This window comes from Pelmatolapia mariae, linkage group LG10_11, assembly GCF_036321145.2.
Source record: "Pelmatolapia mariae isolate MD_Pm_ZW linkage group LG10_11, Pm_UMD_F_2, whole genome shotgun sequence".
Lineage (NCBI taxonomy): Eukaryota > Metazoa > Chordata > Actinopteri > Cichliformes > Cichlidae > Pelmatolapia > Pelmatolapia mariae.
This window is the reverse complement of record NC_086236.1, coordinates 61,977,881-62,004,989: the sequence shown is the minus strand read 5'-3', so window position 1 is coordinate 62,004,989 and position 27,109 is coordinate 61,977,881. Positions and strand designations below refer to the sequence as shown.

At 37.0% G+C, this 27,109-nt stretch overlaps 1 protein-coding gene and 1 pseudogene across 1 annotated transcript; both read left to right on the top strand.

Annotated features, from left to right (window-relative positions):
- The first annotated feature begins 1,113 nt into the window (after positions 1-1,113).
- On the top strand, positions 1,114-2,580 carry LOC134637237 (apolipoprotein A-I-like; annotated as a pseudogene).
- A 9,207-nt stretch (positions 2,581-11,787) lies between these two features.
- On the top strand, positions 11,788-18,372 carry LOC134635497 (meprin A subunit beta-like). Its single transcript, XM_063484875.1, has 11 exons — positions 11,788-11,820; positions 12,586-12,670; positions 13,049-13,166; positions 14,118-14,301; positions 14,606-14,816; positions 15,516-15,677; positions 15,859-16,089; positions 16,214-16,666; positions 16,754-16,927; positions 17,045-17,156; positions 18,294-18,372. The coding sequence occupies exons 1-11, from the start codon at positions 11,788-11,790 to the stop codon at positions 18,370-18,372; spliced, it is 1,842 nt and encodes a 613-aa protein (XP_063340945.1).
- Positions 18,373-27,109: the final 8,737 nt, after the last annotated feature.

Genomic DNA, 27,109 nt, shown 5'->3' with positions numbered 1-27,109 from the left:
GGGCGCCCGGGGAGCAGTGTGTAGGGACGGTACCTTGCTCAGGGGTACCTCAGGGTAGCCGTTCAGTGGATTCGAACCACCGACCTTCCGATCATAGGGCCACCACTCTACCTACTGAGCTATTCCTGCCTGAAACATAGGGCTCAGGTCTTACCAACAATATAAACAATATCAGCATCAACTGAAACTACCTGTGGGAGAATGGTTACTTCCACAGGTGTCACTTACTTTCCTAAGCTATAGAAAATCAAACATTTTTACTATGGATAGTGACAATTGGCATATTGTATTGTAACTGAATGTAGATTATTAACCTCTACCTTAATATTCCATTAAGGAAATCAAATATCAAACAGTTTCTACCTGTTTTTGACACTAAAAGCAGTACATTTCTCTTTTTAAACCTTATTGTTTTTCAATACTCCTGCAGGTCAATTCATTATGCACATTTCATGATGTACAACATAATGCATACATCTCACTGACAGGGCTTATTTACAGAAAATTGATTTTTGCGTGCTTCATGTAAATATGTTAGATATGCTTCCACCCTTAATGATTGCTTGTCATTACGATGAAAATTTTAAGTCATTCCAGAGAGTTGGAAATAACATTTACTTACTCTTTCTTCTAACAGTTTCTTTTAATAACTTAACATGCCCTAGTATCTATGCCAATCAAAGGAATAAGGTACCACTATGTCAGTAGCTAAAAAATAATGTACCTATGAAGTGTTCAGTAGAAGTGAAAGAAAATCTTATTATACATGATTATTTTGAGGTCTTTTTAAACCACAGTTTTCAATTTAAGAAACCATTTAAGCACCTCATACTACTTAAGTCACACTGACCCTGATACAAAGTCCACTAATCTTAGCATACCAAAGTTATCTGAAGTTATCTAGAGGTTGGTAGTGCTGAACAGCAATGTGGGCAGTTAATAAGCCGATGATACCCTAAAGACTTTATAGAGAGGGGTGAGAGAAGAACTAATACAAGATTTATTGTTGAGTGATAAATGTATTCACATTAGGAGAATACTAAAATCCAGAAGTGCTAGCACAATAGTAACCAGAAGAAACAGTAGAAGCAGGGGGAAAAGTGGTGTTACAACATGGCAAGGACTTCTGGACTTTGTGCTCTTAACTATTACTGACATCTGACATCAGTATATATACACGGAAGCACTGTTCCAACACACTCACACATACACTAAACCTCAAGAGATACACAAGCCCAAAGCAGGTGAGAATCTCACTACGTTTTAAACAACATTTTAATTGGCAAATCTAAAAGTTATGACCTTTTTAAGACTACTTAAAACTTAATCAGACTGTTATTGTTTTTCAGCTAGTTGCAGTCATGAAGGTGTCTATGGTACTAGTCGTCGCAGCGCTCTCTGGTAATTTCCAAGCTTCTCAATTATATCACAAAAACTTGATTCTGTTCATCTGGACATAGCATTTTCACTGAAAGAATCCAAGTGTCATCCAGTTGGATGAGTCTCAGTTGGATGAGTCTCTTACAGAGACTAAAAAAGTCACTTGGATGAATGACAAAACCTTTTTCTCACTGAAAACGCTACGTCCAGATAAACAGAATCAACTTTTTGTGATTTCCTTACTTGGATGATTAAGCATGCATCAAGACTTTCTGATTATAGTTCAAAGTTAATGGCAATGGCAATAATTAACTGGACATCTGTACTGTTTTCACACCACGTTTCCATCCAACAGGCTGCCATGCCAACCTTTTCTATGCTGATGCTCCCAAGCCACAGTTGGAAGTGCTGACTGATGTTTTCTGGGATTACATTGCCAAGGCCACCCAGACAGCTGATGATACACTCCAGATGATAAGAAACTCTCCAATTGGACAAGAAGTCAAGTAAGTTCTTTGACACACTGCACTAGTATGACTGGCCCTATGATGGGCATATGCCTCATGACTGTTATGGGGTCATTCAAGCCACTGATGATCTGGCAATCACTATCTGTCCTCTAGTGCCCGGCTGACAGAAAGCGCTGACTTAGCCAGCAAGTATGCAGTCACCCTCCAGGAACAGCTTCAGCCTGCAGCCCAGGACCTGATCACCAAAGTTACCACAGAGGCTGATGTGTTGAGAGAACGTGTCACGCAGGAACTAAACACAGTCAAGGAGAAGCTCCAGCCCTACACTGAGAACATGCAGGCCCAGGTTCATCAGAGAGTGGAGCAGCTCAAGCAAGAGTTGGTCACTTATGCAGATTCCCTGGACTCTGAAGCCCTAAGGACCACCCTGATTCAGAAGAGTGAGGAGCTAAAGACCAGCTTGGAGCAGAGTGTAAAGGATCTGCAGTCTCAACTGGGTCCCTACACAGATGACCTGAAGCAGAAAGTGGACCAGCACCTGCGGGACTTCCAAAAACGTGTTGCCCCTATGACTGAAAAAGTCCATGTGGAGCTCACTCACAGAGCGCACCTGGTGAAACAAATGGTTGCCCCTTATGCAGAAGACCTTAAGGAAAAGCTCGACCCTTATGCCCAAGACCTGCAGGCCCAACTCATGTCCCTCTACCAGTCCTTTGTCAACACAAACTAAGTCACCCTCCATCTATTATATAATTTTCAAAGATACCGGACTTGCTGGTCTACCTCTGTTTGAAGCATGAAATACAACAATTGAATATCTGACTTGTACTGTAAACAATATTAAAGTCTTTGCACCCCACCCTCCACCACATTATTTATGGATAAGTGCAAACATATTAAAACAAACCCCTGCACTTATCAAAAATGTAAATATTCAGTTTTTATTGTGTTGTGAAGTTTGAAACTGTGACCTTTTTGTAATTTCACTAAGTTATCTGAAATAAATACAAAAATCTGGAAATTATTCATCTGGCTAACTTTTGTATCGACTTCTCTCTTTTACACAAAGTGAAACTCTAGAAAGAAATCTCATCACGAAACATCTTGTTTCAACACAAACTATGACAAAGTATGATGTAAAAGTGGTTCTGAAAGCACACAACAGTGAATTCTTCCATGTGTTTGAGTGATGCACAAATAGATGGAGGGACCACACGGGGGTCACAAGAAACAGTAGTGTGTGTGTGTGTGTGTGTGTGTGTGTGTGTGTGTGTGTGTGTGTGTGTGTGTGTGTGCCCGTGTGCGTGTGTCTGTTCATGCATGTGTTTGCTTTTTTTTTCTTTTCTTTTTTTTCCCCAGGAGGCAAAAAGTATTTTGACTCCAATGTCTTAACATGTCCTGGCTTCTGCAAGAGTTTCGGCTTCTAGTTTTCCCAGAGGCAGACTTTTGTTCTTGTCAATGCTTGCCATTACAACTACACATTACATATATCAACAGCAAAACTGAAAAAAAAAGCTGACCAATGTAATCCAAGAGACTAAGAAGTTAATCCCTTCGATTCAAAGAATTTAGGATTTATATTGTCATGAAATTTGACATATTTTGCATTTATTGAACCCCCCATCCCCCGCAAAACCCTGAAACTGTGCATCACCCTGTTGTTGTAACTGTATAACGCCTGGTCTTATTCCTCTTATCTTGCCCCTACTGACAGTGCCAGCATCCAACGTGGAGGGTCAGAGTCCAATAACAATAACAACGCACTCACATGCACACACAACACACACAAAACATCTGTTTCCTGATTATTTACTACTGCTCTGCTTTGTTTTTGACTGATTCAATGGGTAATTTACTTGTATGTCTTAAGGTCTATCCTACATAAATAAATCTAAATCCTTAGCATCCATTCTAAATGCAGTTAGTGATAAGGATTGCATTCAATGAGAGACATGCTTCTCAAATTGCTGTAAAAGCTCCGTGAGACTTTTGAAATGCAAATCTGATCACAAATGTTCGTGTTTCAGCCTGTCTTTATACCTCATTAGCACTTGTGTGGGGAGCAAAAAGGACTATTCAGATTCTCTTATCAGTCAAAATGGCCAAAAGGTATTGTTAAGGAGCCTTTGCTGGTATCTGCTCCCATTAAACTCTACAACACAATCCACTAAGTTCTTTTTTTCTTTTTTTCCCCCCAACAAGACGCATCTTGCCATGTACACCACAAAAGCAAACAGCAATCTGATTTTGTTTTGATGTAGATAACAGGTTGTTACTAGACCTTTTCTTCTCTGCTTGACAAGCAGTGATAAGATAAGTATCGCACGTCATTGGATCATTAGAAATGATCTCAGGTCATGGCGTTTGTTTCTCAATCATATGAATGTGGCCATGATTTAGAGCAGGATTGTTATGAAGAGACGTTCTTGACAAGAAAGAAAAATGTAACACAACAATTTCACCTAGTACTTGGAATTTAGAATCATTTGAAATTGCCATGAGAAAACTGTTGTATGCAGCATATCATCATTTTCACATTTTCCATGCCAGTGTTTAAACCTCCAACTGTACCTCTGCTGGAAACGTTTTGTTACAGCTCTGGAAGTTTTCAGAGTCCCCTATAAATACGTCATAAAACAACCTCATATGTTTTTGCTTTGTTTTGTGGTTTTTTTCATTTTCTGCAAGTTTTCAGAGTATATTAAGGAAAACTAACTAAATATGGATTTTTTTTAAATAATTGAGGCAATGATCAATTATTTAAATATTTGATTGACCACTTTGTGCAGCAGTAAATGCAACTAAACATTTACGTTGATCAGTCCTAGTCACCAGCCTAGAGGATCACATTCGATTCTGCCATGCTGATGTTTTCCTGACATGGGCTGCTCGTCCAGAACCCTTCAGGTCATGGTTTTGACCAGAACATTTCAAAGCACTGACTTTTAGTTTTCTTTGCCCCAAGAGGATGTTGTCTTATTGTATGGCTTACTTTCTATCTTGAATTTCCTCCCTTTGTGCACAGTCTAGCTTTGGCGTTCCCACATGATGGGTATCAAGTATCTTGGTCCTGCGCCCAAGATGGCACCAGTGTGTTTGGCTTGCCATCTAGCTCTGTTCCTGCTGTGTTTGTTTGTGCTATTTAGGCTATTTTTTATGTGCTAGAGTTAACTCTCTTTTAGTGTACAGTCACCAAACCTGTGTCTGTGCCTACACAAAAATGTGGGATCTTGTTTTAACTCGCAGTTTACCGGTCTTTAATTTAGAGGTTTGTGATGCTGTATGGCTGGACCATAAGCCTGTCTTGTTTGAGGTTTCCCTTTCTTGTACTAAAGTTAATCCTCCTGCTGTTGCTCAGAGCGGTGGTATTTTTAACCCATCCACTGCTGGTCAGTTCTCTGTTGTTTTTAATCAGAACAGCAGCCTTCCTGATTCTATATGTAATGATCCAGAAGAGCTCAGCTCATGGTTTTACTCAGTCGGTGGCCCCATTTAAGCTGAAGGGTTCAGATCTGAATGAAGCCACCCGTGCTGTCAGAAGAAAGTGTAGGAGAGCTGAACGTAAATGGAAGAAGGATAAACTTCAGCTTTCATACCAAATATTACAGTACTACTGGAATTCATATCAGAAAACTGTTAAAGGTGCTAAGAGAAAACATTTTGCTGCTATTATTCAGGCAAATTCCTGTAAGCCTCACACCTTATTTAAAACTATTGACACGGTCTTTCATGCTCTACAGACTATTGGTGTTGACTCAGGTAATTTGTGAAAACTTCTCTTTCTGACTTTAAAACTCTTCTTAAAACATATTTATTTGCTGAAGCCTTTGGCTCTCTTTAAGGGGTTGGCTCAATTTGTTTTAACATGTTTTATTTCATTTTATTCATTTAGTTATTTATTGTATTTTATCTTATTTTTGTTTTATTGTGTTTATGCTATTTGTATATGTACAGCAGTTTGTGAACCCTGGTTTTATGTTAAAGTGCTTTATAAATAAAGCTGTTATGGTATGGTATTAAATCTTATTTGTTCATGATTTGTTCATAATTCATTTTCTGCTATTAAAATCAGAATATGTATGAATATCAATAATATAACTTTTCTACATGACTGTCATTCTATTTGTTGAAATTACTTGATTTGTCTTTTTTTTATACAACTCCTACTCCTACAGGCTTAAATGCTAGATATGTACAGATATAATACTCAAATACATACAGATGCACCTCATACTTGGTCATTTTCCTTAAAAAACTTCTAATACAGTCTAATACTTTTGTTACATTGTTACATATTACTTTTTTAGGTCATATTAATTTGTGAATTATAAAAGAAAAAAACAACAACAACAGCTTTTCCTAGCAACTACAATGCCCCATGTGACACTGTAACCAAGAAGATTTTCTGTCCTAAAACAAGGTTACACTGCCATCGAGTGGTAAGGTTTGGACACACGTTCTCATATAATGTTTTTTCTTTATTTTCACTGCTTTCTACACTGTAGATACATACTGATGACATTAATTATATGAATTGTAGCAAAGAAAAAATTGATGAATAAATATAAATATCTTTTATATTTTAGATTCTTCAAAGTAGATACCCTTTGCTTTTTTGGCATTGCTGCAAACCCTTGGCTTTCTCTCAATGAGCTTCATGATGTAGTCACCCGAAATGGTTTCAACTTTACAGCTCTGCCTTGTCAGGGTTCATTTGTGGAATTTCTTGTCTTCTTAATGGGTTTGGGACCATCAGTTGTGTTTTGCAGAAGTCAGGTTGGTACACAGCTGACAGCCCTATTTGACAACTGTTAGAATTCATATTATGGTAAGAACCAATCAGCTAAGTAATGAGAAACAACAGTCCATCATTACTTTAAGAACTGAAGGTCAGTCAGTCCAGAAAATTGCTAAAACTTTGAATGTGTCCCCAAGTGCAGTCCTAAGAATCATTCAGCACTACGACGAAACTGGCTCACAATGAGGACCAGGAATCACCAGAACACCAGGAATCACCTCTGCTGCTGAGGATAAATTCATCAGAGTCACCAGCATCAGAAATCACAAGTTAGCAGTGCCCAGATAAATGCCACACAGAGTTCTAGTAGCAGACACATCTCTACATCAACTGATCAGAGGAGACTGTGTGAATCAGGCCTTTCATGGTCAAATAGCTGCTAGGAAACCACTACTAAGGAAAAGCAACAAGCAGAAGATATTTATTTGAGCCAAAAAAACTCAAGAAATGGACATTAGACCAGTGGAAACGTGCACTTTGGTCTGATCAGTCCAAATTCGAGATCTTTAGTTCCACCCGCCATGTCTTTGTGGGATGCAGAAAAGGTGAATGGATGGTCTCTACATGCATGGCTCCCACAGTGAAGCATCGAGGAGGAGGTGTGATGATTTGTGGGGGTGCTTTGCTGGTGATACTGTTGGGGACTGTGCTGAACAAAAGAATGCGGAAATGCTGGTAGTCTGACTGCAAAAAAAAAATATTTTCCTTATTCTTCAGAATGGCAAATAGGCTCGAGTCAAGCACGTCATTGTCTTGCCATGCCTTTTGTCATTGTTGCATGTTATGACAGCTACTACTGAGAATTCTCAGTACAAAACTAGGTTAAGCTGCATCACCATAAGTGCACATGATGTTGATATGAAGCATTATTTTATTGGATCATTAATAATTATTAATAAAAGCTTATTTTATCCTTTTAATAATTTTATTGAGCAAATAAACCATTATTTACTAAATGTTATACAAATTTGTTGTTATTGTAAAATGTAAATAAAATAATGTTTTTAGTGGTTCAAATTTCTGGACTGCAGTTAGGTCAGGTTAAGATGCACACAAATGCTGCTGTACAAAGTTACATGATTACAAGTACAACAAGTTAAACTTATCAAATTTACAAAGAATAAAGCTGTAATGTTAATTAAATTAAATTAAAATATAAATATACAATGAAAATTCACTTTTTGAAATTGAATTCATACATTTTCACAGTTTGTTTCAATAGGTAGACATTTTAGCGTTTTAGCGCCTTCCTCTCATATTATTCAAACTTAATCAAACATCCTCAACATTTAGGATGCAAATTTAGGATTTGCAAAGTAAAACATTTTGTCAATGGATAATCATAATTTCTTTTGAACATCATTTCAAACAATGTATTTTGTTTCTCAGTGAATGCACAGAAAATAGACAGAGATTATTGGAACTGAATGTGTATGGGCAAAATAAAATGGCAGCAGTTGAAAAAAAAACTTATTTGAATGCTTGCAATGATGGTAGTTCACCATATCAACATTACCTCTAATTTTTATTATTCAAAAATTATACCAAAAGCCAGAATAAGGCCTTACCTATTAGATCTATTCTGTGTTAACCAATAAAGTTGGTCGCCTCTTCGTATGTTTGCAGATGGATTCTTTCTGTTCTAGAGCAATGCCTATCTTTGTTCTAACATAGGGAAATAATTTTATCTGAGTGTTTCAACAGTGTTTTCCTGTGTAATGACAATCATCCACCACATCAGAGATGTTTGTGCAAATTACCACCATTAACACTTACCATTATCCCCCTTTCCAGGAACCCACATATGCACATGAGCCTTTATTTATCTCTGATGCACATCTCTCATTCCTTTCACATTTTTGCAGCCAGTGGTCTGTCCTTGTGTTCTGTTTGTTTTCGGGGGGTGGGGGCAAGCATAGGCACTTGCACCTATGTTAAACTCTATTAATATGATGAATATTCATAGATCTTTATTTTACATCTACTGTTTTTTTACTAAATCTGAGTGATACCTTCCTCACGTGTGAGCTAGTCTAAATCATGTGGCTCTAAAGCAGACAGACATACAATGCCTTAACGAAAGGGGAAGAAAAACAACAACAACAAAAAACCAAAACAAGTGCAAATGAGGATGTTGCTTCAAAGAATGTGGAACAGCTTGGTTTCAAAACAAGATAAAATTCTTTCCTTCAGGTGTCAGAAAGGTGAACAGACCACTGTCACACGCATCATTGGTTTTTGTTATTATACATTGTCATGGCAGCTGCTACTGCGAATTCTGAGTGCATTAGCGTTAACTGTCGAAAGGGTTGTGTGATAAAGTTTAGGAATGTAAAAACATCAAATGAGGTAGTTCACAAGTGAAATATGACTGAAAATGAATGTTAATATAGACAAGGTTTTGCCTTTGTATGCAGGTTCTACAAATAATATATATATATATTTACAATTATTATTGTATTTAAGATTTTGGATTTTATTTTTATGTGCAGTTCAGTCCTTACAGCCCTGTGTTTGCTTCGTGGCACTAAGAAAGTAATGTGTGCCGCCAAGGGGAGACATGGGTTTTCATTTTTTTTTATTTTTGGTAGTCTAGACACGTGTGTACTTTCACTTGATGTATTGTTTTACACACAGTTAGTAAAGCTGGAAGTTTCACACTTTAGACATTGACATTATGTTGGTTTTCTTAATCCAGCAGGAAACACTTGTGAAGACTGAACAAAAGATCTTATAAAAACAATCAAAGGATTTTTATTTGTCTTTGGGAAAATTCACAGTCACATATAAGTTTTTTATTTTATTTTTTATGAGCTATGTATACTTTACTTCTAAGCACATGTTTGAGTCCTGATTCCAAATGTTTAGAACCACATTTGGGTTCTCAATAATGTAGCAAAGCAAAAGCCTTGATGCATACAGAATAGAAAAGCACCCTTTACGTTGTGGTTTCCAGTATTTCTGGTTTAAATTTGCATTTCTGCACAGAGAACGTGTCACAGTACGTTAGTCAGCAGGGCATTTGTAGGCACAGACCTGTATCTGTTTTACAACTTCTTGAAAAAAAACTGTTATTAACCCTGTTATTTGTTGAATCTGAAAAGTGTTAGAATACTGCTTGAATTTTTCTTTTTTCTGTTTTTGCCAACAGCCGGTTGTGGTTTAGATTCTTGCCAGTAATAGATTAGTCAGAATCTGGCAGTAAAAAAATTGTGTTTCACTGTCTTTTAGACACATTTTAATTTTATAAAGCAGAACTGTGATAAAGCAGCCAATTTCTGAATGCTTCCTCACAGATCAACTGTCCAGGCTGAACATGTCCTTACTCAGTGTGTGGCAAATGGTTTTATCCTTTTATCATAATATACATTCTCCTTATGCTCTTTATACCTAGTTTGTACTGCCATGTTGTTTTTTGAAGGAAACTTCTTGCATTATCTTTGTCAGACTATAATTAACAAGTTATTTTGTGTGCTGATTGCTCTAACTTTTACTGTTTACTTTTTACACCCTGTTAATTTGCCATGCTTGAAGTAGATTACAAATCAGAAAAATTAGCTGGTTTTGTCTATTACTGCCTAAACATTTTTATCATCAGATACTGTGTATTTTAAACCAAAAAGTGATCAGGTTTTGTTGGGGGGTTTTTTTGGGGGGGAGGGGGGGGTTGACCTCTTGGTAAAAATTGATAAGGGATTCCTGACCAAGCATCAGACTGAGAGTTGGGAGCAAGAGTTTGTTGTTGTTTTTGTTGTTGTAGCTTCCGTAACAATTGTAATACTCCATCTTCCTTCAGGCCTGGATTTAATGGAGGGTGACATTATGATAGTAAGCAATCCTGGAAAATCCTTGAAATAACATCCTACTGTCTAAGTTAAATGGTCTTTATCATAGCAGTAAGTCATGATCACAATTAAAATTAAAACTTTAAAGTTTAACTTTTAAATACAACAAGCAACTGTGGACTATATTGATAATTAATTTCGTTAACTTCCATTTTTGAATATTGTGACTGGTATATTTGTGACTTCCAGGAGATGCAATATTCTGGAAGCCCTGGATGTAGAACACAAACGCATAAAATCCACAGTGTCATCTTAGAGTAGAACAGACACTCAGCGTGATCAATAACACATATGCAAAGAGATATGGATTATTAGGTGATCATTAGCTGCCTGGAACAGAAAGCTCCAAACAAGTCGAACAGAGCATCACTGGATCTGCATCTGGAAGTTTGTAACAGAGGATATAAGTACATTGTAGTTGCTATGGATCATTTCACCCAACAAGTCAGCAAAAACTGGAGCTGAAAAGATCTTTGTAGACTTTGTACTCAAGTATCATCATCAGGGAAATGAGTTGGCCATTATGGAACAATATCACAGCATCCAAGCCTGACAGACAAAGCCTTGTTATACAACTGAAAACAGTCAAAGTTGAGAGATTTCATTGATCAGTCGTCTTTTCAAACATTTTTACAAATTACAAATACAGATTTGATGAAGTAGACGACTGAGATCCATATCCACAGCCAACTCCCACAACAAAATATTTGTTTCACAGCAGAGACAGAGGAAAGATAATATAGTACCTTAGGTCAGCTATCAATTACACACAGAAAAAAAATGTTCTCCACTAAGAGTAAAAGACATAGGTTCATAGTCAAATGTTGAGTCTATTATTGTTATCAACTGTTGTTCATGTTTTCCTGATAAAAATTAGGTGTGAAGTGGAATGTCTTTAGGTAACGCAAATACTCAGGATTTGTTAATGTCACAGACATCAGATAACAGGAACTGATGACGTGGGATAAAGCAGGACCAAATCTAGATAGAATATGGGTGACTCCCTGATGTGTCAAGCACGTAGCTTTAGTTGTATAAAACTGGTTCTAACACTCCTGTCACAGGCACAATTTCTCATGCAGATGAGGAAGAGACAAGTGTGGCACAAGGTAAAGATGAGTTTCATATTTCTATGAGAACAAACATAAAGTTTGATATATACAAATCTTTAATAGTTATATATTTTTTAATTTTGTGTTTGCTTTTTCCTCATTCTTGGTAGAATCTCTATTGATTTAGGTTTCATCAAAGACGCACCATGAGGATGAAAGAATGTGTTTTTATTTTTGTCATCATGGCAATTTCTGAAGCATTCTCCTTAAACCCAGTAAGTGATTAGTTGCATAGTGATATTTCAGAAATGGTGAATATCAATATGCAAAGAGAACTTAAAGAGATTTTTTAAATTATTTGTCTGGTTTGTTTTGTAATCAAGATGTTTAACAATAATATTGAATATTAAATATCAGCTACTAACAATGATTTTGGTTTTTCAAAAAGAAAAACAAAGTTTTAATTTTGCATGTTGACCAACAAGTATAGTGTGTGTTCTCTATCAAAGCTTAAAATGTAAAAAAAAAAAAAAGAAAGAAAGAAAAAACATTTATTGACAGTACTACATAAAGTATGTTAAATGATGGAACATTTATTTTAATACTACTTTGATATTTTTACAGAATGGACTAGAAATAGTGGGTAAGTTCTGATTTTTTTAATTTTCCACTTTATTTGATGAAATTCATTTTTTAAAAATATTTTTTTTAAAAAAACTGTATACAAAAGTGCCTCATCTGTTTTTGTAGATGTTGGTGAAGTGAAGGACATTCCTGAAATAAACAAGGGTAAAGTTCAACATGTACTTATAACTAAACCTTTTTATAAGGAGATTTTTGTTCTTTTGGCTTCATCCAACTGTACTTGAATATTAGTGACTTGTTTCTCATTTGTTTTTAATTTTATCTTAGAATTTTTACATGATGATATTTTGGAGGTGAGTCTTTGTTATGAAGATAAAAATCTATTTATTCTAAAAACATCTGTGTGCATAGTAACTTTGCATTATGTCACAATATACATGTTTCTTATACTTTAGCCTATAGGCAAGCAGAGGAGTACCATCATTAATGAGAACATCCTGTGGACATCTCCAGTCCCCTACCTCTTAAATAATGACCTTGGTAAATATGTTTTTTCTTACAAATACACCTGAAAGAAATCCTTATTTCTTTATTTCTATGGGAACACATCTTTGTGATGTCATACCGGAAATTGATTTTTTTTTTCCATGTCAGCTGGACGCTTTTGACACATAGAAGCCACATAATGAAAAAAAAACAGCAGCATGTGCAAGTGAACAGAGCTAATTTAATGGAATAGTTTTGTACCATCCAGTTATGCAAAGTAACCACCCACGCCTTTGCTAAAACCGGAAAAATGTTTATAACTGTATGCTTTAGCGCCTTAGAGCAAAATGCATGGGCAAGGCAAAGGACCTTTATTGGTTGTCTAAAATATCTTCTTCTTTTCTTTTAATCTCTATAACACAACAATGGTAGACATTAATTCTAAAGGAGTCATTCTGAGAGCCTTTGACCAGTTCAGATTGAAATCATGCATTGACTTCAAACCAAGGGACTCTGAGGACTATTACATTTCTGTCAAAAAGTTAAATGGGTATGTTTTTTTCTGCTCTTTGTTGTTGTTGTTTTTAAAAATAAAATTTCCTACTTTTATTCCTACCGCAATTAGCATAAATATTCTAAAAATGACTATGCTGATTTTTCAATTAGACTTTTTGTTCCTTTAGTTTAATTTGTGATATATATACAGGGGTGCACACAAGTGGTCCGCAGGTGCGCATACGCTGTCCATATCAAAGACGCGCACCAGATAAGAAGTTGCAACGCGCGTTTGCGTGCATAAGATTTTTTGGAGGAGGACAGACATTTGTTTAGAACTCTTAAAGATGTCGAAGAAGCTCCTTTAAGCAATTACTTTGGTGTTCCTCCACCTCCAAAGAAATGTCAGAAGGAGTCCAAACCACAAAAGAAGCGCGTATTCTCGGGAAAGTGGTGCCGCTAGATTCCACTCTAGCGTACAAAAACAGTGCCTTTATAGGCACTGTTTTTCATGGGATATTCTGCACCAGATCTCTGTGCGTTCATCGTTTGTTTGAAGCCATCTCACCTCCTGCAACCACTTTCCCGAGAATACGCGCTTCTTTTGAGGTTCGGACTCCTTCTGACGTTTTTTGGAGGTGGAGGAACACCAAAGTAATTGCTTAAAGAAGCTTGCTTCTTCGGCATCTTTAAGAGTTCTAAACAAATCTCTGTCCCCCTCCAGAAAATCTTATGTACGCAAACGTGCGTTGCAGCTTCTTATCTGGTGTACGTCTTTTATTTTGACAGCGTATGCGCACCTGTAGACCACTTATGTGTACCCCTGGATATATAGTTCTAGCAAAAGAACAAGATGAATACTGTGAAATTTTTAAGAATGGTTATGTTTTTGTTATTCCTTTTCTGATTTATTTAATTGTGATTTTATAGATTACACTAAATAAATTACAGAATACATAACCAGTTATAGGACAAATATTCATCAGTGTTCTGCCTTTAATTTCAGATGTTGGTCATACGTTGGGCGAATATTTTCCAATGGACAGGAAATCTCCATTGGAATAGGCTGTGGTTACATTGCCATTGTTGAACATGAGTTCCTTCATGCTCTTGGCTTCTACCATGAACAGTCCAGATATGACAGAGATGATTATGTGACGATTAACTTTGAAAACATCCTTGAAGGTTTGGTTAACACTTATACTAATTATAACAATGTTAATGTCTTTGTTCGATATTTCTATTCAAATACTTATCTTAAAGCTGTATAAAGCAGTCTGCATAAATGTAATAAGCACTCTGAAATGGTTAAAATAAAATCATAACTATTTAATAATCTGAGATTGAGTTATAAAATCAATGAAATCACTATAGTGAGTATACAATATTATTCCTTTTATGGTTTGACCTTCTCTCATGTTATCAAAATTTTTTCAGTATCTGTGTGCTGTATGTGATGTTTGGCTTTTATATATGATTTTTATAGCTTACAAGAGCAACTTTAGAATAGTTGGCAGTGATGAGAGCACCACCCACGGAGTCCCATATGACTATTTGTCCGTGATGCACTATGGCAAAGATGATTTCACCAATGGCAATGGATCTACAATTATCACCAAAGACCCCAAATTCCAGAATCTTATTGGTCAACGAGTGGAAATGAGTACTAGTGATGTTCAGGAGCTGAATCTACTCTACAAATGCAGTAAGTGCTTAAAGATTATGGGGACCAGCATCCAGTTTTAGGAACGCTCTGGGATTATTGGTTAAAGTTACTAAGAACACCATGAGAATATTGTGCTCTTAACCAATAGAAAGTAACCATTTTCTTTCTCACACTCACATTTGTAAATAGTTTTTACATTGTTTTTAGAGTTACTAAGCTCATTTAAACTTAGTAGGGCTCTTTATTGGGGGTTTTTACTTATATTCATGAGGCCATAAATTTATATATTATTGAATTCCAAAATATCTATTATGATCACTTTTTGAACTGGCACAATGATCAAGTCTATTTGTCGTAAGAAAAGTTCAACAAGTCACAATTATGATTTGAAAATGGTTTAAACAAACAGACAACCATGCTCATATTCGCACCTATGGCCAATTTATAATCAGCAAATAGTCTCACCCAATTTGTTTAATTCATACAAAAATCAACATACCGGGATTGCTATATGTCAGGCTGCAATTTCAGCAATATCATGGGTAATGATCAACTTTCTGGTGCTCATTGTCAGTAATTAACTAAGTCTAAAAGTGCTGAATGTGTGTAGAAAATTGCTCACGTCGAAACAATTCACTCCCTTGAGATGACCACAGTTTTGTGAGTTGACAATTTTGCCTTTTCCCTCCAATCTTCCTTGGAAAAAAAAAATCTTGCGCTTTTAATTCATCTCTGCAGGCTCATCCATTGCCTTTAAGATGTACTGTGGCTTTACTAATGGGACCATGTGTCAAATGAACCGCTGTTCAAATAGTGGCAATGGCTGGGAAATGGTAACTGGTGTTTATGGTGGTCCCAGCTCTGACCACACCAATTTGCCCAGTGGAAATGGTAATCAAGGTAAGGTTTCAAATATTGCATTTTTTTATTGCAGTGTTTAATATACAGTTTTAAATGGAAAATCTAGTTTTCCACCTCAGCATTATTAACATCAAAAGTAAGCTGCCAGAGATAATAATAAATACTTTTGATACTTAAGATTTAATGATCTAATGTAATATAATTTTGAACAACATTGTAGGTCAGGATGCAGGTTACTTCATGTATACTAGCACAGAACCAGGTCAGGAGGGAGACTCAGCCTGGCTGGAGACAAAGAGGATGAGTCCCCAGAGGAAGTGTCATGTCCAGTGTCTGCAGTTCTACTATTACAACAATGGGAGCGAGACAGACAAACTTAACATCTGGATCAGAGAGTTTCAAGATGAATGGGACTCCACAGGAACTCGCTACCTCATGGGACAGATCAGTGGTAATCATTTGCGTGATTATTTATGATGATTTTCTCCAGAGAAAGTATAAATGTTTCATATTTCACATTTTGTCATGAAGACATACCTCACATTCACCTATTAATCCAAAAATTCTCCCTTCAGGTCCACCAACATCTCACTGGACTCTCCACCATGTTCCTCTGAATGCCACCAAGCAGTTCCAGGTGGAGTTTGAGGTTCGTAAAGGAGCAGGAAACTCTACAGGAGGCTTCTCTATTGATGACATCAATCTGTCAGAGCTCGAGTGTCCAGATAGAACCTGGCAGATTAATGATTTTGAGAGATTTTGGAACAGTACTCATACTCCAGCCCTGATATATAGCCCACGCCAGTACTCCAGTGAGGGCTATGCTTACCGGGTAGCGTTATATCTAAGGCAGACAGGTTTTGGAGTATATGTACAACTTGTCTCTGGTGTCTATGATGACCAACTGCAATGGCCTTGCCCACAAAGGCAATTTACTGTCCAAATGGTGGATCAGAACCCCAACATCCAGCTACAGATGTCAAGGCAAATGAGTCTCACCACTGACCCAAATATGCTCACCACCACTGGTACGTTTGCAGAAAAATGAAGTAATGCTTAAAAAATCTACTAACTAAATTATTAACCACTATATTACATATGCTTTCTATAAACAGGTGTACCCGCTTGGGGCAGACCTCGTGATGTTGGAACTCAAATTGTTGATGAGAACAATGAGCTGATCTATGCTAATAACCTGTATGGTAGATATTATTTTGCATCTTTGGAAGACATCCAATCCAGAGATTACATCAAGGGAGGGAGTGCAATTTTTATCTTCAGTGCACAAGGCAAATTTAAATATTTTCATTGCTAAATTTAAATATTGTACTTGAAACTTTTACAACAGAAATGCATGAAGTGATGCAAGTTTCTGCATACATATTTTAAATTTCTTCTTTGAATAGATCTCACTCCTCTAGTTAATGGAAGTTCACTGCCATGTCTTGTGAGAACAGTGAGAACAGTGAATATTACACATCCTCCTGGAGACCAGGATAAAGGACCTTGCTCATCACGGTACATAATTTATTAAATTAGGATTCATATGAAGAGAAAACATATCATATGAAACAATATATATGATGGGAAATATACAAATTCATAAAAAAATAGCAGTAAGCATTTTGTATGTCTGTTGTTACTAGATCTAAACGCTAGTGCACGCTAGTGCTAGAAACTCTAGCACTGACTTCTGCACCCATGAAAGTTTTAATAGACCTCTCAAAAATGCTTTTACAGGATCTCAACCACCTCCATTCCAAATCTAAAAACAACAAATGGCAGGTACTCCAATTTTCTCGTACATTTTTCTTTCAAACAGAAACAGAACTGTTATTCATGTAAAATTTTAAAGATACCTCTGAAAAATATGTTTTGACACTCTTAGGATCTCACCCACCACAATTCCGATTCCAGAGACAACAGATGACAGGTACAACAAACATCCGTTTGTAAGATTGTGTTGTTGTCACAAGCTGTAAACTCTACTGGACCTGAAATTTTAGACATTCTACTGCTAAACACAGTATAATTTTGTGCTCAACACAAAAAGCTTTATTTAAAAGCTTTTTTTAGTCATCAGCAAAACTTATAGTGAAGCAGCACATGCAGAGGCTTGGTGTACCAATGGAGGATAAGGTGAGATGGTGAAAGCTGATCTGCAGTGGTGAACACTTAATGGGGTAGACAATAGAAAAAGAAAGGAAGCTGTAATCATTTCAATATTTGATGCAGGATTTGAAATCAACATGTTATTTTCACATACATACCATATAATGCTTTGACTTACACATGACCTTGCCCAGTGATGATGATGACACTAGTAATGCTAATATTAAAGTCTTTTGTCTCTGCCCATGTATTTCTTGCATGGGGTAATAATGATTTATGCAGTGACCCATAAGAATATAGTCACCAGCCAATCAGAATGTCTGTAATTCGCCTTTGCCATAATAATTAATTGTTTTCAGTACTAATGTGTAAAATTACAAGACAACTGAGTGTATTATTTGTTGCAGCTTACAGCACACATAGATTATGCCCAGTAAAACGCAACAGTGCTGATGGCGATGTACACCTTCTTCTGAAATGTATAACTTATCATAAGCTATCTGTGCATCATTTAATTCCTTAATTTGTTTCTTTGTGTTTTAGCATTTTTGGATTCTCTCCTGGTATGATGGCCTCTCCTTTCCTCACACTCCTGTTAGCGCTGCTGCTTTTGATACCCTGATGTGTATTTCATCCACATCTGGAATCTTTACATGAGCAGCACAATTGACTCTGCCAAATTATTTTTTGTTATTTTTGGATTTTGCTTCTGTATGACCTGATAACTATCTGTTCCTTTTTGATTTATTATAGATGTTTCTAATATAATGATTTGCTTTTTTGGTGGTGAAACCTTTCATTGTGGTTGTTGGTTTAATAATAATCATTTGCAACAATGTTTTCATTTTGTGTCTACAATATAGTGACTAAAATAAAGCAAGCAAAAAATATGTAAAATATGTGTAGCTTTTAAACTGCTTTTGAAAAATATCAATTTATAATCATATGACAACTTTGTTTACTGCAGTTTTCAATGATGAGCAGTCCACATAGTTTGAAGTTACTACAATATAGTGGGGGGGGGGAGAGAACTATACTACTATGATTAGCAACAGTGTGCTTTCTTGGATGTTGGCGTACTGATGTTCAACAAAAATAAATAAATAAATACCCTTTAAAACAAAATGTAAATGAACAGAACACACTCTTCTTGTGATCAATTTAGTTTTATTGATTTTACACACATATAATTTCTTTGGTTTGGCACCCATGAACGACAACTTTTCACACACTCCTCCCTTCTGTTCTCCCATCTCACTACAAAAAGGGAAATCTCATTAGTCCAATCACCTCCACCTCCAGCCTCCCTGCCACCGCCCCTTGAGCTCACTGCACCACCCCTCCCTTGCAGCTGACCCAGGGACCACAGCTCCACCACACACAAACATTCTTGGTTCATGATTTTTTCAGTGTTACTTGGATTTTAATCATTTGGCAGTGGTGAACATAATTTACTAAGATAGAGAAATTAATTATTTTGGCGATTTAGAGTCTAATGACTCATCATGGCAGCATGGAATCCCAGTGGTGATAGGATTTAGGACAGGATCCCCAAGGGTCTAGACACTGGTAGTGGTGAAGACGAAGATGAGAACTGGAGCTCTGAATGACTTGGATATGGTGGATATGGTGAGGAAGTGGGTTGCATAAACGAGAATCTGAAAGGCAGAATGGAGGGCACTGAGACCACACTGAGTGCAGGTTGATTAGTTAAAAAATGGACAAGAAGATGATTGGATTAGAGTAATGTCTGTACTGAGATTGACGTTTGTAATGAGCTTTTTACATAAGTATTAACAGGATGTTTCTCTACCTCAGTAAAGTGATTGAATGATCCAGACCAAACCATCAAAAGGTGGGGCTGATGTCACTTGGCAATATAAGGCATTATGTCTATCAAACACACACAGGCACACAACTACGCCAAAATGCAGATTGCACTGAAGTATTCCCATATGGTAATACTTCATTGCAATGAAGTTTCATAATAAAACATTAATAACCACATCTTTCTTGTATAACAAATATCTGCAAAGTTTGTATGCCTTTGTTGATTACTAGTCACTTCCTAAAAAAGCTTAAGCTGTGACATTATTTTCGTACATAAGATACCTTTTGGCTTTCAAGTGATGCAGGAGATATGCGTGACTAAACCATGACATCATGCAACTCCACTCGGGATCACTCATAAGGGATTTTAACTTAACCCTTAGATGTATAAGTGAGTCAAAAATGACCCTGTGGGGTTGTTTTTGCTTGCAATACTTTTGTAATGAAAAGTTGTAATTATTTCATATTCTAGCTATTTCTTTAAAAAACATGTTTTTGATATCATGCCATTTAAATATTTAAATTACCTTTTGTACATTTTACAACATTTTTGTTTTTGTTTTACTATCACAAACTTCCATAAGTGAGTCAAAAATGACCCCCATTCATTTCCTATGGAATTTCATGTGAACCTTTGATTCTTATCAACTGTCAGGAATATATACCTAATCGACCATAAAGAGTGTCACCGCTTAAGAAGAATATTTTACACAGCAATAACTAACAGACAACATTCCTTTAGGTTTCAGGCAGTGATTCATCCCCAGTGATTGTGTCACCGGAGACGAACAGCTTTGTGCCATTTAGGGGTAGGTTCAAATTTGTAAAGTTCATGCCAAACAAATCCGACAAGTATGGCCTAAAGACCTTCAGGGTTTGTGATGCATGCATCCTCTATGCATGCATCGATGGAATGGTTTATACAGGGAGACAAACAGGGGAAGTAATACAGAAGAATCTGAGGTAAAACATTGTCCAGCAGTTGTGCAGTAGCCCCTTGTCTAGAGTCTTCTTGAGACACTATTGTGGGGACTCTACAATAGGACAAGGTCGGCATCCCTCCTCTGATGAAGCCTTCCAAATTCAGGGAGGTTTACAGAACATTGATTTTCAGTGGCAGTCTTATCATGGTTAGCTATGTCAGAAAGAAAAGAGTGGCTGTTGAACCCCTGAGCACGATGTAAGAGGAAGAACACAACTGATCACATTCTCATTCTACCATGGACAAGATGGTTGTCACCTACAACTGCACCTACAAATATAAAACATAGAGATGGCCCATGGTGCTGTGGTACAATTTGACACTGGTTTACTTTCTTTTTCACATAACTGTAGGGGTGGAACATACTGGCAGTCAGTTACTGTACATGGAAGAATGTACACTATGTTGTACATATGGGAAGAGATATGAAACTTCCTCAACTGCAACAGTGACTACTGTTTGGATTATCATATCAAGATAAAAGGTTAGCAAATTATGGTAGAGGTTTTTTTTTTTAACAAAGCAGTTTAAACGCACCAATGGTCACCAGTGATGTGTATCTATAGGGAAAGTTGTTTTCAGTATTACACATTCATGGTAAAAATGCTGATAATACAGAATACTTTGGTAGAAATGCTTATCTCATGGGTGGATATTGCAGGTTTTATGTATCAAATGCGTCCTCTGATTCTTCTGCAGTTTTTTTTTATATATCCTGACTGTATATTTTTATGTGCTGTATCTGAGGTTGTATTTAAATAATTTTAGAACCTGGTAAGGACCACATATTTTTATTTATTATGTCTAGTGTAGATTTTTTTTTAAAATCCTGTTTGTTTCTTGTTTTATTGTTCAAAAAAAGACTGTTACTGCTTTTAACAATAGAACTATTGTTTAAATCTGACTGTTAGTTTTTAACAGTAGTCCTATTGTTAGATAGCAGACTATTGTTAGTTTTTAACAATAGTTTTATTTTCTAAAAGTGACCGTAAAATTTCAAGAAAAAGGATCCCACTATGACTTGCCCTACTAGTTCTAGTAACGTCTGGAACAAAGAACTCATTTAAAGCTTTAGATGAGTCATATGTACCAAAGGCGTTTCACAGCAGTGATGTGGTGCATCAGTGTTTTATAACTTGAACTTTTGTGAGGAGTTTGTTCAGCTGTTTCCTGCTGAAGGAGCAGAATGTTCTTTAAGCAAAGTTATGGGCAAGAATTTCAATATTAAAATAAGGGAATAGTTAAATAACAAAATAGTATTTATGTTATGTTCTTTAGCTCTTGATGAATTAAATATCTATCCATCCATCCAGCCATCTTCTTCCGCTTTATCCGGGGCCGGGTCGTGGGCGCAGCAGCCTAAGCAGAGAAGCCCAGAACTCCCTCTCCCCAGCCACCTCCTCCAGCTTATCCGGGGGAACACCAAGGCGTTTCCAGGCCAGCCGAGAAATATAATCTCTCCAGCGTGTCCTGGGCCTCCTCCCGGTGGGACATGCCTGGAACGCCTCATCCAGGAGGTGCCCAGGAGGCATTCTTGTCAGATGCCCGAACCACCTCAGCTGGCTCCTTTCAATGTGGAGGAGCAGCTGCTCTACTCTGAGCCCCTCCCGGATGGCTGAACTCACCCTATCTCTAAGGGAGAGGCCAGCCACGCTTCGGAGGAAGTGGAAAACTGTTCTGTTGTTAGATGAGTTGAGTATTTTTTCTCCTCATCTTTCCTCATGTTGTGCATTTTCCACTGTTATAGCTCTCTGACCTGTCTTCCCCATGTGATGCTGTGTAATGTATGTATGGTCGGAAGGGTAAGATGGCGCTGGCAAAAGGTCGACAGCCTTAACACAGTTTCCTTCGGGGTCAACCTTTGGGATCAATAAAGTTTTAATTGAACTGAATTGAATTGAAATACAGGACAATATATTCCTTGTTTGAAGTTCCAATCATTACTGACAAACCAAGAGTGTCTAGTAAATAAATAAATAAATAAAATATTTCAATATAATAAAAGTACAACAACAACTCCTTTACACAGCAGTGTCATATCATTGCCCTCCATGCATCTCCAGCTTGGTCTAAAAGCCCAGTGTAGAACAGAATAAACCAAGATGCATTTTGGTGAAATCTAAAGACTGTCTTACACAATGCTGCCACTGTGTGACCAAACTTAGTAACATCAGCTGAACCTCTGGCTGCCTATTTGAAATGCACATTCCAACACTCAATTCACGACAGAGAAACAAAGAGCAGATTTACCTCCACCCAAAATTTTTTAGAGAAGTCTTACTTCACCCAAGTGGTAAACTAAATTATGAAATCTTGTGTTAACACATATGTATATTATATTATTTAAATTTTTGACATCTGTTGAACAATACGTAAACATTACTTTTGTTAACTGCAATTCTGAACTGTGACAAATCTAAATAGTTATGAGTTTGAAGCTATTCAAATATACAGAAAGCACTACTATGTTTAGAAACACTGTACGTTCATGGGTCTTGGTGATTTGCTATATCAAAAATAATGTTAATAATAACTTTTTAAACCTTTAAAAATAACATTTAATTAAAAAATAAACATTTTAGAGTGCATAATTGGTTCTCTATTTTTTCACCTGTCTATTGATCTGGAAAGTTTCTGTTCTCTCCACAAATTTGAATTAACAAACATGCCTGGAAAACATAAAAATCATATATAATTTACAACCCTTCAGTTTTATTAATTGTAGTTTAATTTTCCAATAGTTTTGCCAAAGTGTGCAAGACCACATGTGCAACATATCATCTTTAAAACACTGGTAGCTACACATGCAGTCACACGCCTAACCTATTTGAAACCGGTGTGTGGATGACAACAACACGCTGGTTTTCTTATGTTAAAGGTTCAATGATTCTTAATTATGATTCTTCACGAAGAAGCTTGACAGAACAAGATGTTGTTACCCGAGTCTCAGTGCTAATAATGGTTAAAATAAGTAATGACCTAAAAAAAAAGTAGAATAAAATTAATTTAAAAAAACATAAATGAATGTAAAAATAAAAATAATATAAAATCACGACTTATAAAATAAATAAATGACCTACTAAATAATAGGTCATTATTACTGGAGAAAGAGCATATGTCTCCTGTATTGGCTTCACTTCACTGGGTCCCTGTAAATCCAGAATTGAATTTAAAGTCCTAATCAAATACAAAGTCATGAATAATCAGGCCAAATATCCTTGGGCAAGATACTAACCCCGACTTGCTCTCCGATGCATCCATCGGAGTACGAATGTGTATGAGTGTAAGTTAGTTAAAGCACTGACAAAAAGCATAGAGTGCTTGTGTGAATGGGTGTGTATGGATGAATGCAGCATGTTGTATAGAGTAATCCAGGAGAAAAGAAAAGCGCTATATAAGAATCAGTCCATTTACAATAGAAAGCACCTTGAGGTGACTGTTGTTGTGACTTGATATTGTATAAATAAAACTGAACTGAATTGAACTGACAGAGTTGATTACCTCAAAAAAGGAGGCAAGTAGATTATTGTATTTGTGTAGTGATGTCAGTATTGTGTTTGATCGTCTGCAGTTCACTTTAATGACTCTGCATATTATGTCATGTTTTAGTTTTTTTCATCTGAGGCTGCATTTAAATCATATTAGAACCTGGTAAAGCCCCCACATAATTATGCTTTTTAATACGCTCTCAAAACTTAGAACTGAAAGAAGCTTTACTTTCATTTTTTATTGGTGGAACATACTGGCAGTATAGTTACGTGGAAGAATGTAAAATACCTTGTACATATGGAAGAGATAGTAAACTTCCTCCTGAATGATTACTATTTAGATTATTATATCAAGATAAAAGGTTAGGAAACTATGGTAGAGGTCCTAATCTTGTCCTTGCCCTTGTTTTCTTTTTTTTTTACCAAAGCACCTGAAATGCACAAGCCATGTAATATGGCCACCAGTGATGTGTATCTATAAGGAGAATTGTGTCAGGACGCTTCATCTGTGACCCAGGATTTTGCACTTGTTTTGTATTTTTGATTTCTTATGATGCATTGGAGAAATGTTAGGTTCTAGTGTTTATTATTAGTATGTCTCAGGTGGGTTTCAGTCTAGTTAATGTTATCAGCCATGCTTCCTTGTTTAGGTGTCATTTCCTGTTTCCTGTGTAAGTCTGTCTTGTCCTCTCAGTATGACCTTTCGTTATGCCTGTGCCTCATCCCCTTTATCAGATTCTCTTATCTTCCCATATGTACAACATGCTGTACATTCTTGCACGTAACTGCCAGCATGTTGCACCGCTACAGTTTTGTGAATAAGAAAGTAAACTGTCTTTCAGTTCTAAGTTTTAATATATGAGGGCACTGTGTGATATGTAAAACTTAATTGAAAGAGGAATACTTTCTTTTTATCATGAAACTCTCAGGTCTATCTGAAAAAAAAAACTAGTTCTCTCAGCAGCCATCAAAGGAGAATATAATTTGTTTTTACAAAATGTGATTAAGCTAAAATCACGGCATCATGAGTGATTGATACTGACTCTCCGTGGTGGCCAGAAACAAGAATCTTCTGCCAGTCCTGTAAACCACTTGCAAAGAATAATGGATACACCTCCAGCATCCAGAAAACCAGCAACTGTAAATCATAGCATGCAGAGGGGAAAGCAAAAAGAAGCCAACTAGTACAGCAGTGACAATGCCAAATATCCAGACTTTAGTGGCAAAAGCACCATTTTCTTTTTTAATTCATCAACTACTACAACATTTGTTTGCAACAAACTAAATTCCAAGGCATGTTGAGTCCAATGGGTAGCTGAAAAAGGCATTATGGTTTTCAAAGACCTAACACACAGTGCTGTGACAACTTGGCAACCCTGTAAAATGTTTGTCACAATAAGAATCTTTCCCCCTACCCTGAAACAGTTATCTCCCATGGAGCAAGAAACATATGTCTGTCCATCAGCATATTTTCCGAACTGCTTACAAGTTCCAAGATCACTTGTTATTGATCCAGAGTTAAGAGGTTTTTTAATATGAGGGGAAACAGGGATAATCTCTTTTCTTTTTTTCCGAATAGTTTGCCTTTCATAGACGGACTTGAGAATTTATTCCACAGTTTTCTGAGGCCTCCGCACAGTGTTCTTCCGTTTTCCCAGGAAGGTTTCAAATGGGAAGCAAGAAATGCTGTCCAAAAGGCCAAAATGTTCTGCATCTTGTGCAAATTGTATTAAAGAATGTACATTTTAGCCACCAAGACCATAAATAAAACCATTAAAAAAAATTTACAAACTGCTTCAAAACATCCCCTGCATAATCACAGTTATCAATACACAAATTGGGACTCAGAACGATCCCCAGGCACACAAGGTATATACAGTGACTTGCAAAAGTATTCGGCCCCCTTGAACTTTTCCACATTTTGTCACATTACAGCCACAAACATGAATCAATTTTATTGGAATTCCACGTGAAAGACCAATACAAAGTGGTGTACACGTGAGAAGTGGAACGAAAATCATACATGATTCCAAACATTTTTTACAAATAAATAACTGAAAAGTGGGGTGTGCGTAATTATTCAGCCCCCTGAGTCAATACTTTGTAGAACCACCTTTTGCTGCAATTACAGCTGCCAGTCTTTTAGGGTATGTCTCTACCAGCTTTGCACATCTAGAGACTGAAATCTTTGCCCATTCTTCTTTGCAAAACAGCTCCAGCTCAGTCAGATTAGATGGACAGCGTTTGTGAACAGCAGTTTTCAGATCTTGCCACAGACTCTCGATTGGATTTAGATCTGGACTTTGACTGGGCCATTCTAACACATGGATATGTTTTGTTTTAAACCATTCCATTGTTGCCCTGGCTTTATGTTTAGGGTCGTTGTCCTGCTGGAAGGTGAACCTCCGCCCCAGTCTCAAGTCTTTTGCAGACTCCAAGAGGTTTTCTTCCAAGATTGCCCTGTATTTGGCTCCATCCATCTTCCCATCAACTCTGACCAGCTTCCCTGTCCCTGCTGAAGAGAAGCACCCCCAGAGCATGATGCTGCCACCACCATATTTGACAGTGGGGATGGTGTGTTCAGAGTGATGTGCAGTGTTAGTTTTCCGCCACACATAGCGTTTTGCATTTTGGCCAAAAAGTTCCATTTTGGTCTCATCTGACCAGAGCACCTTCTTCCACATGTTTGCTGTGTCCCCCACATGGCTTGCGGCAAACTGCAAACGGGACTTCTTATGGTTTTCTGTTAACAATGGCTTTCTTCTTGCCACTCTTCCATAAAGGCCAACTTTGTGCAGTGCACGACTAATAGTTGTCCTATGGACAGATTCCCCCACCTGAGCTGTAGATCTCTGCAGCTCGTCCAGAGTCACCATGGGCCTCTTGGCTGCATTTCTGATCAGCGCTCTCCTTGTTCGGCCTGTGAGTTTAGGTGGACGGCCTTGTCTTGGTAGGTTTACAGTTGTGCCATACTCCTTCCATTTCTGAATGATCGCTTGAACAGTGCTCCGTGGGATGTTCAAGGCTTGGGAAATCTTTTTGTAGCCTAAGCCTGCTTT

Coding starts and splice junctions, on each gene's coding strand:
- LOC134635497 (XM_063484875.1), top strand. CDS start 11,788: ATGGCAATTTCTGAAGCATTCTCCTTAAACCCA. Junction 13,167..14,117: donor TCTGTCAAAAAGTTAAATGG/GTATGTTTTTTT, acceptor CTTTAATTTCAG/ATGTTGGTCATACGTTGGGC. Junction 14,817..15,515: donor GAATCTACTCTACAAATGCA/GTAAGTGCTTAA, acceptor TCATCTCTGCAG/GCTCATCCATTGCCTTTAAG.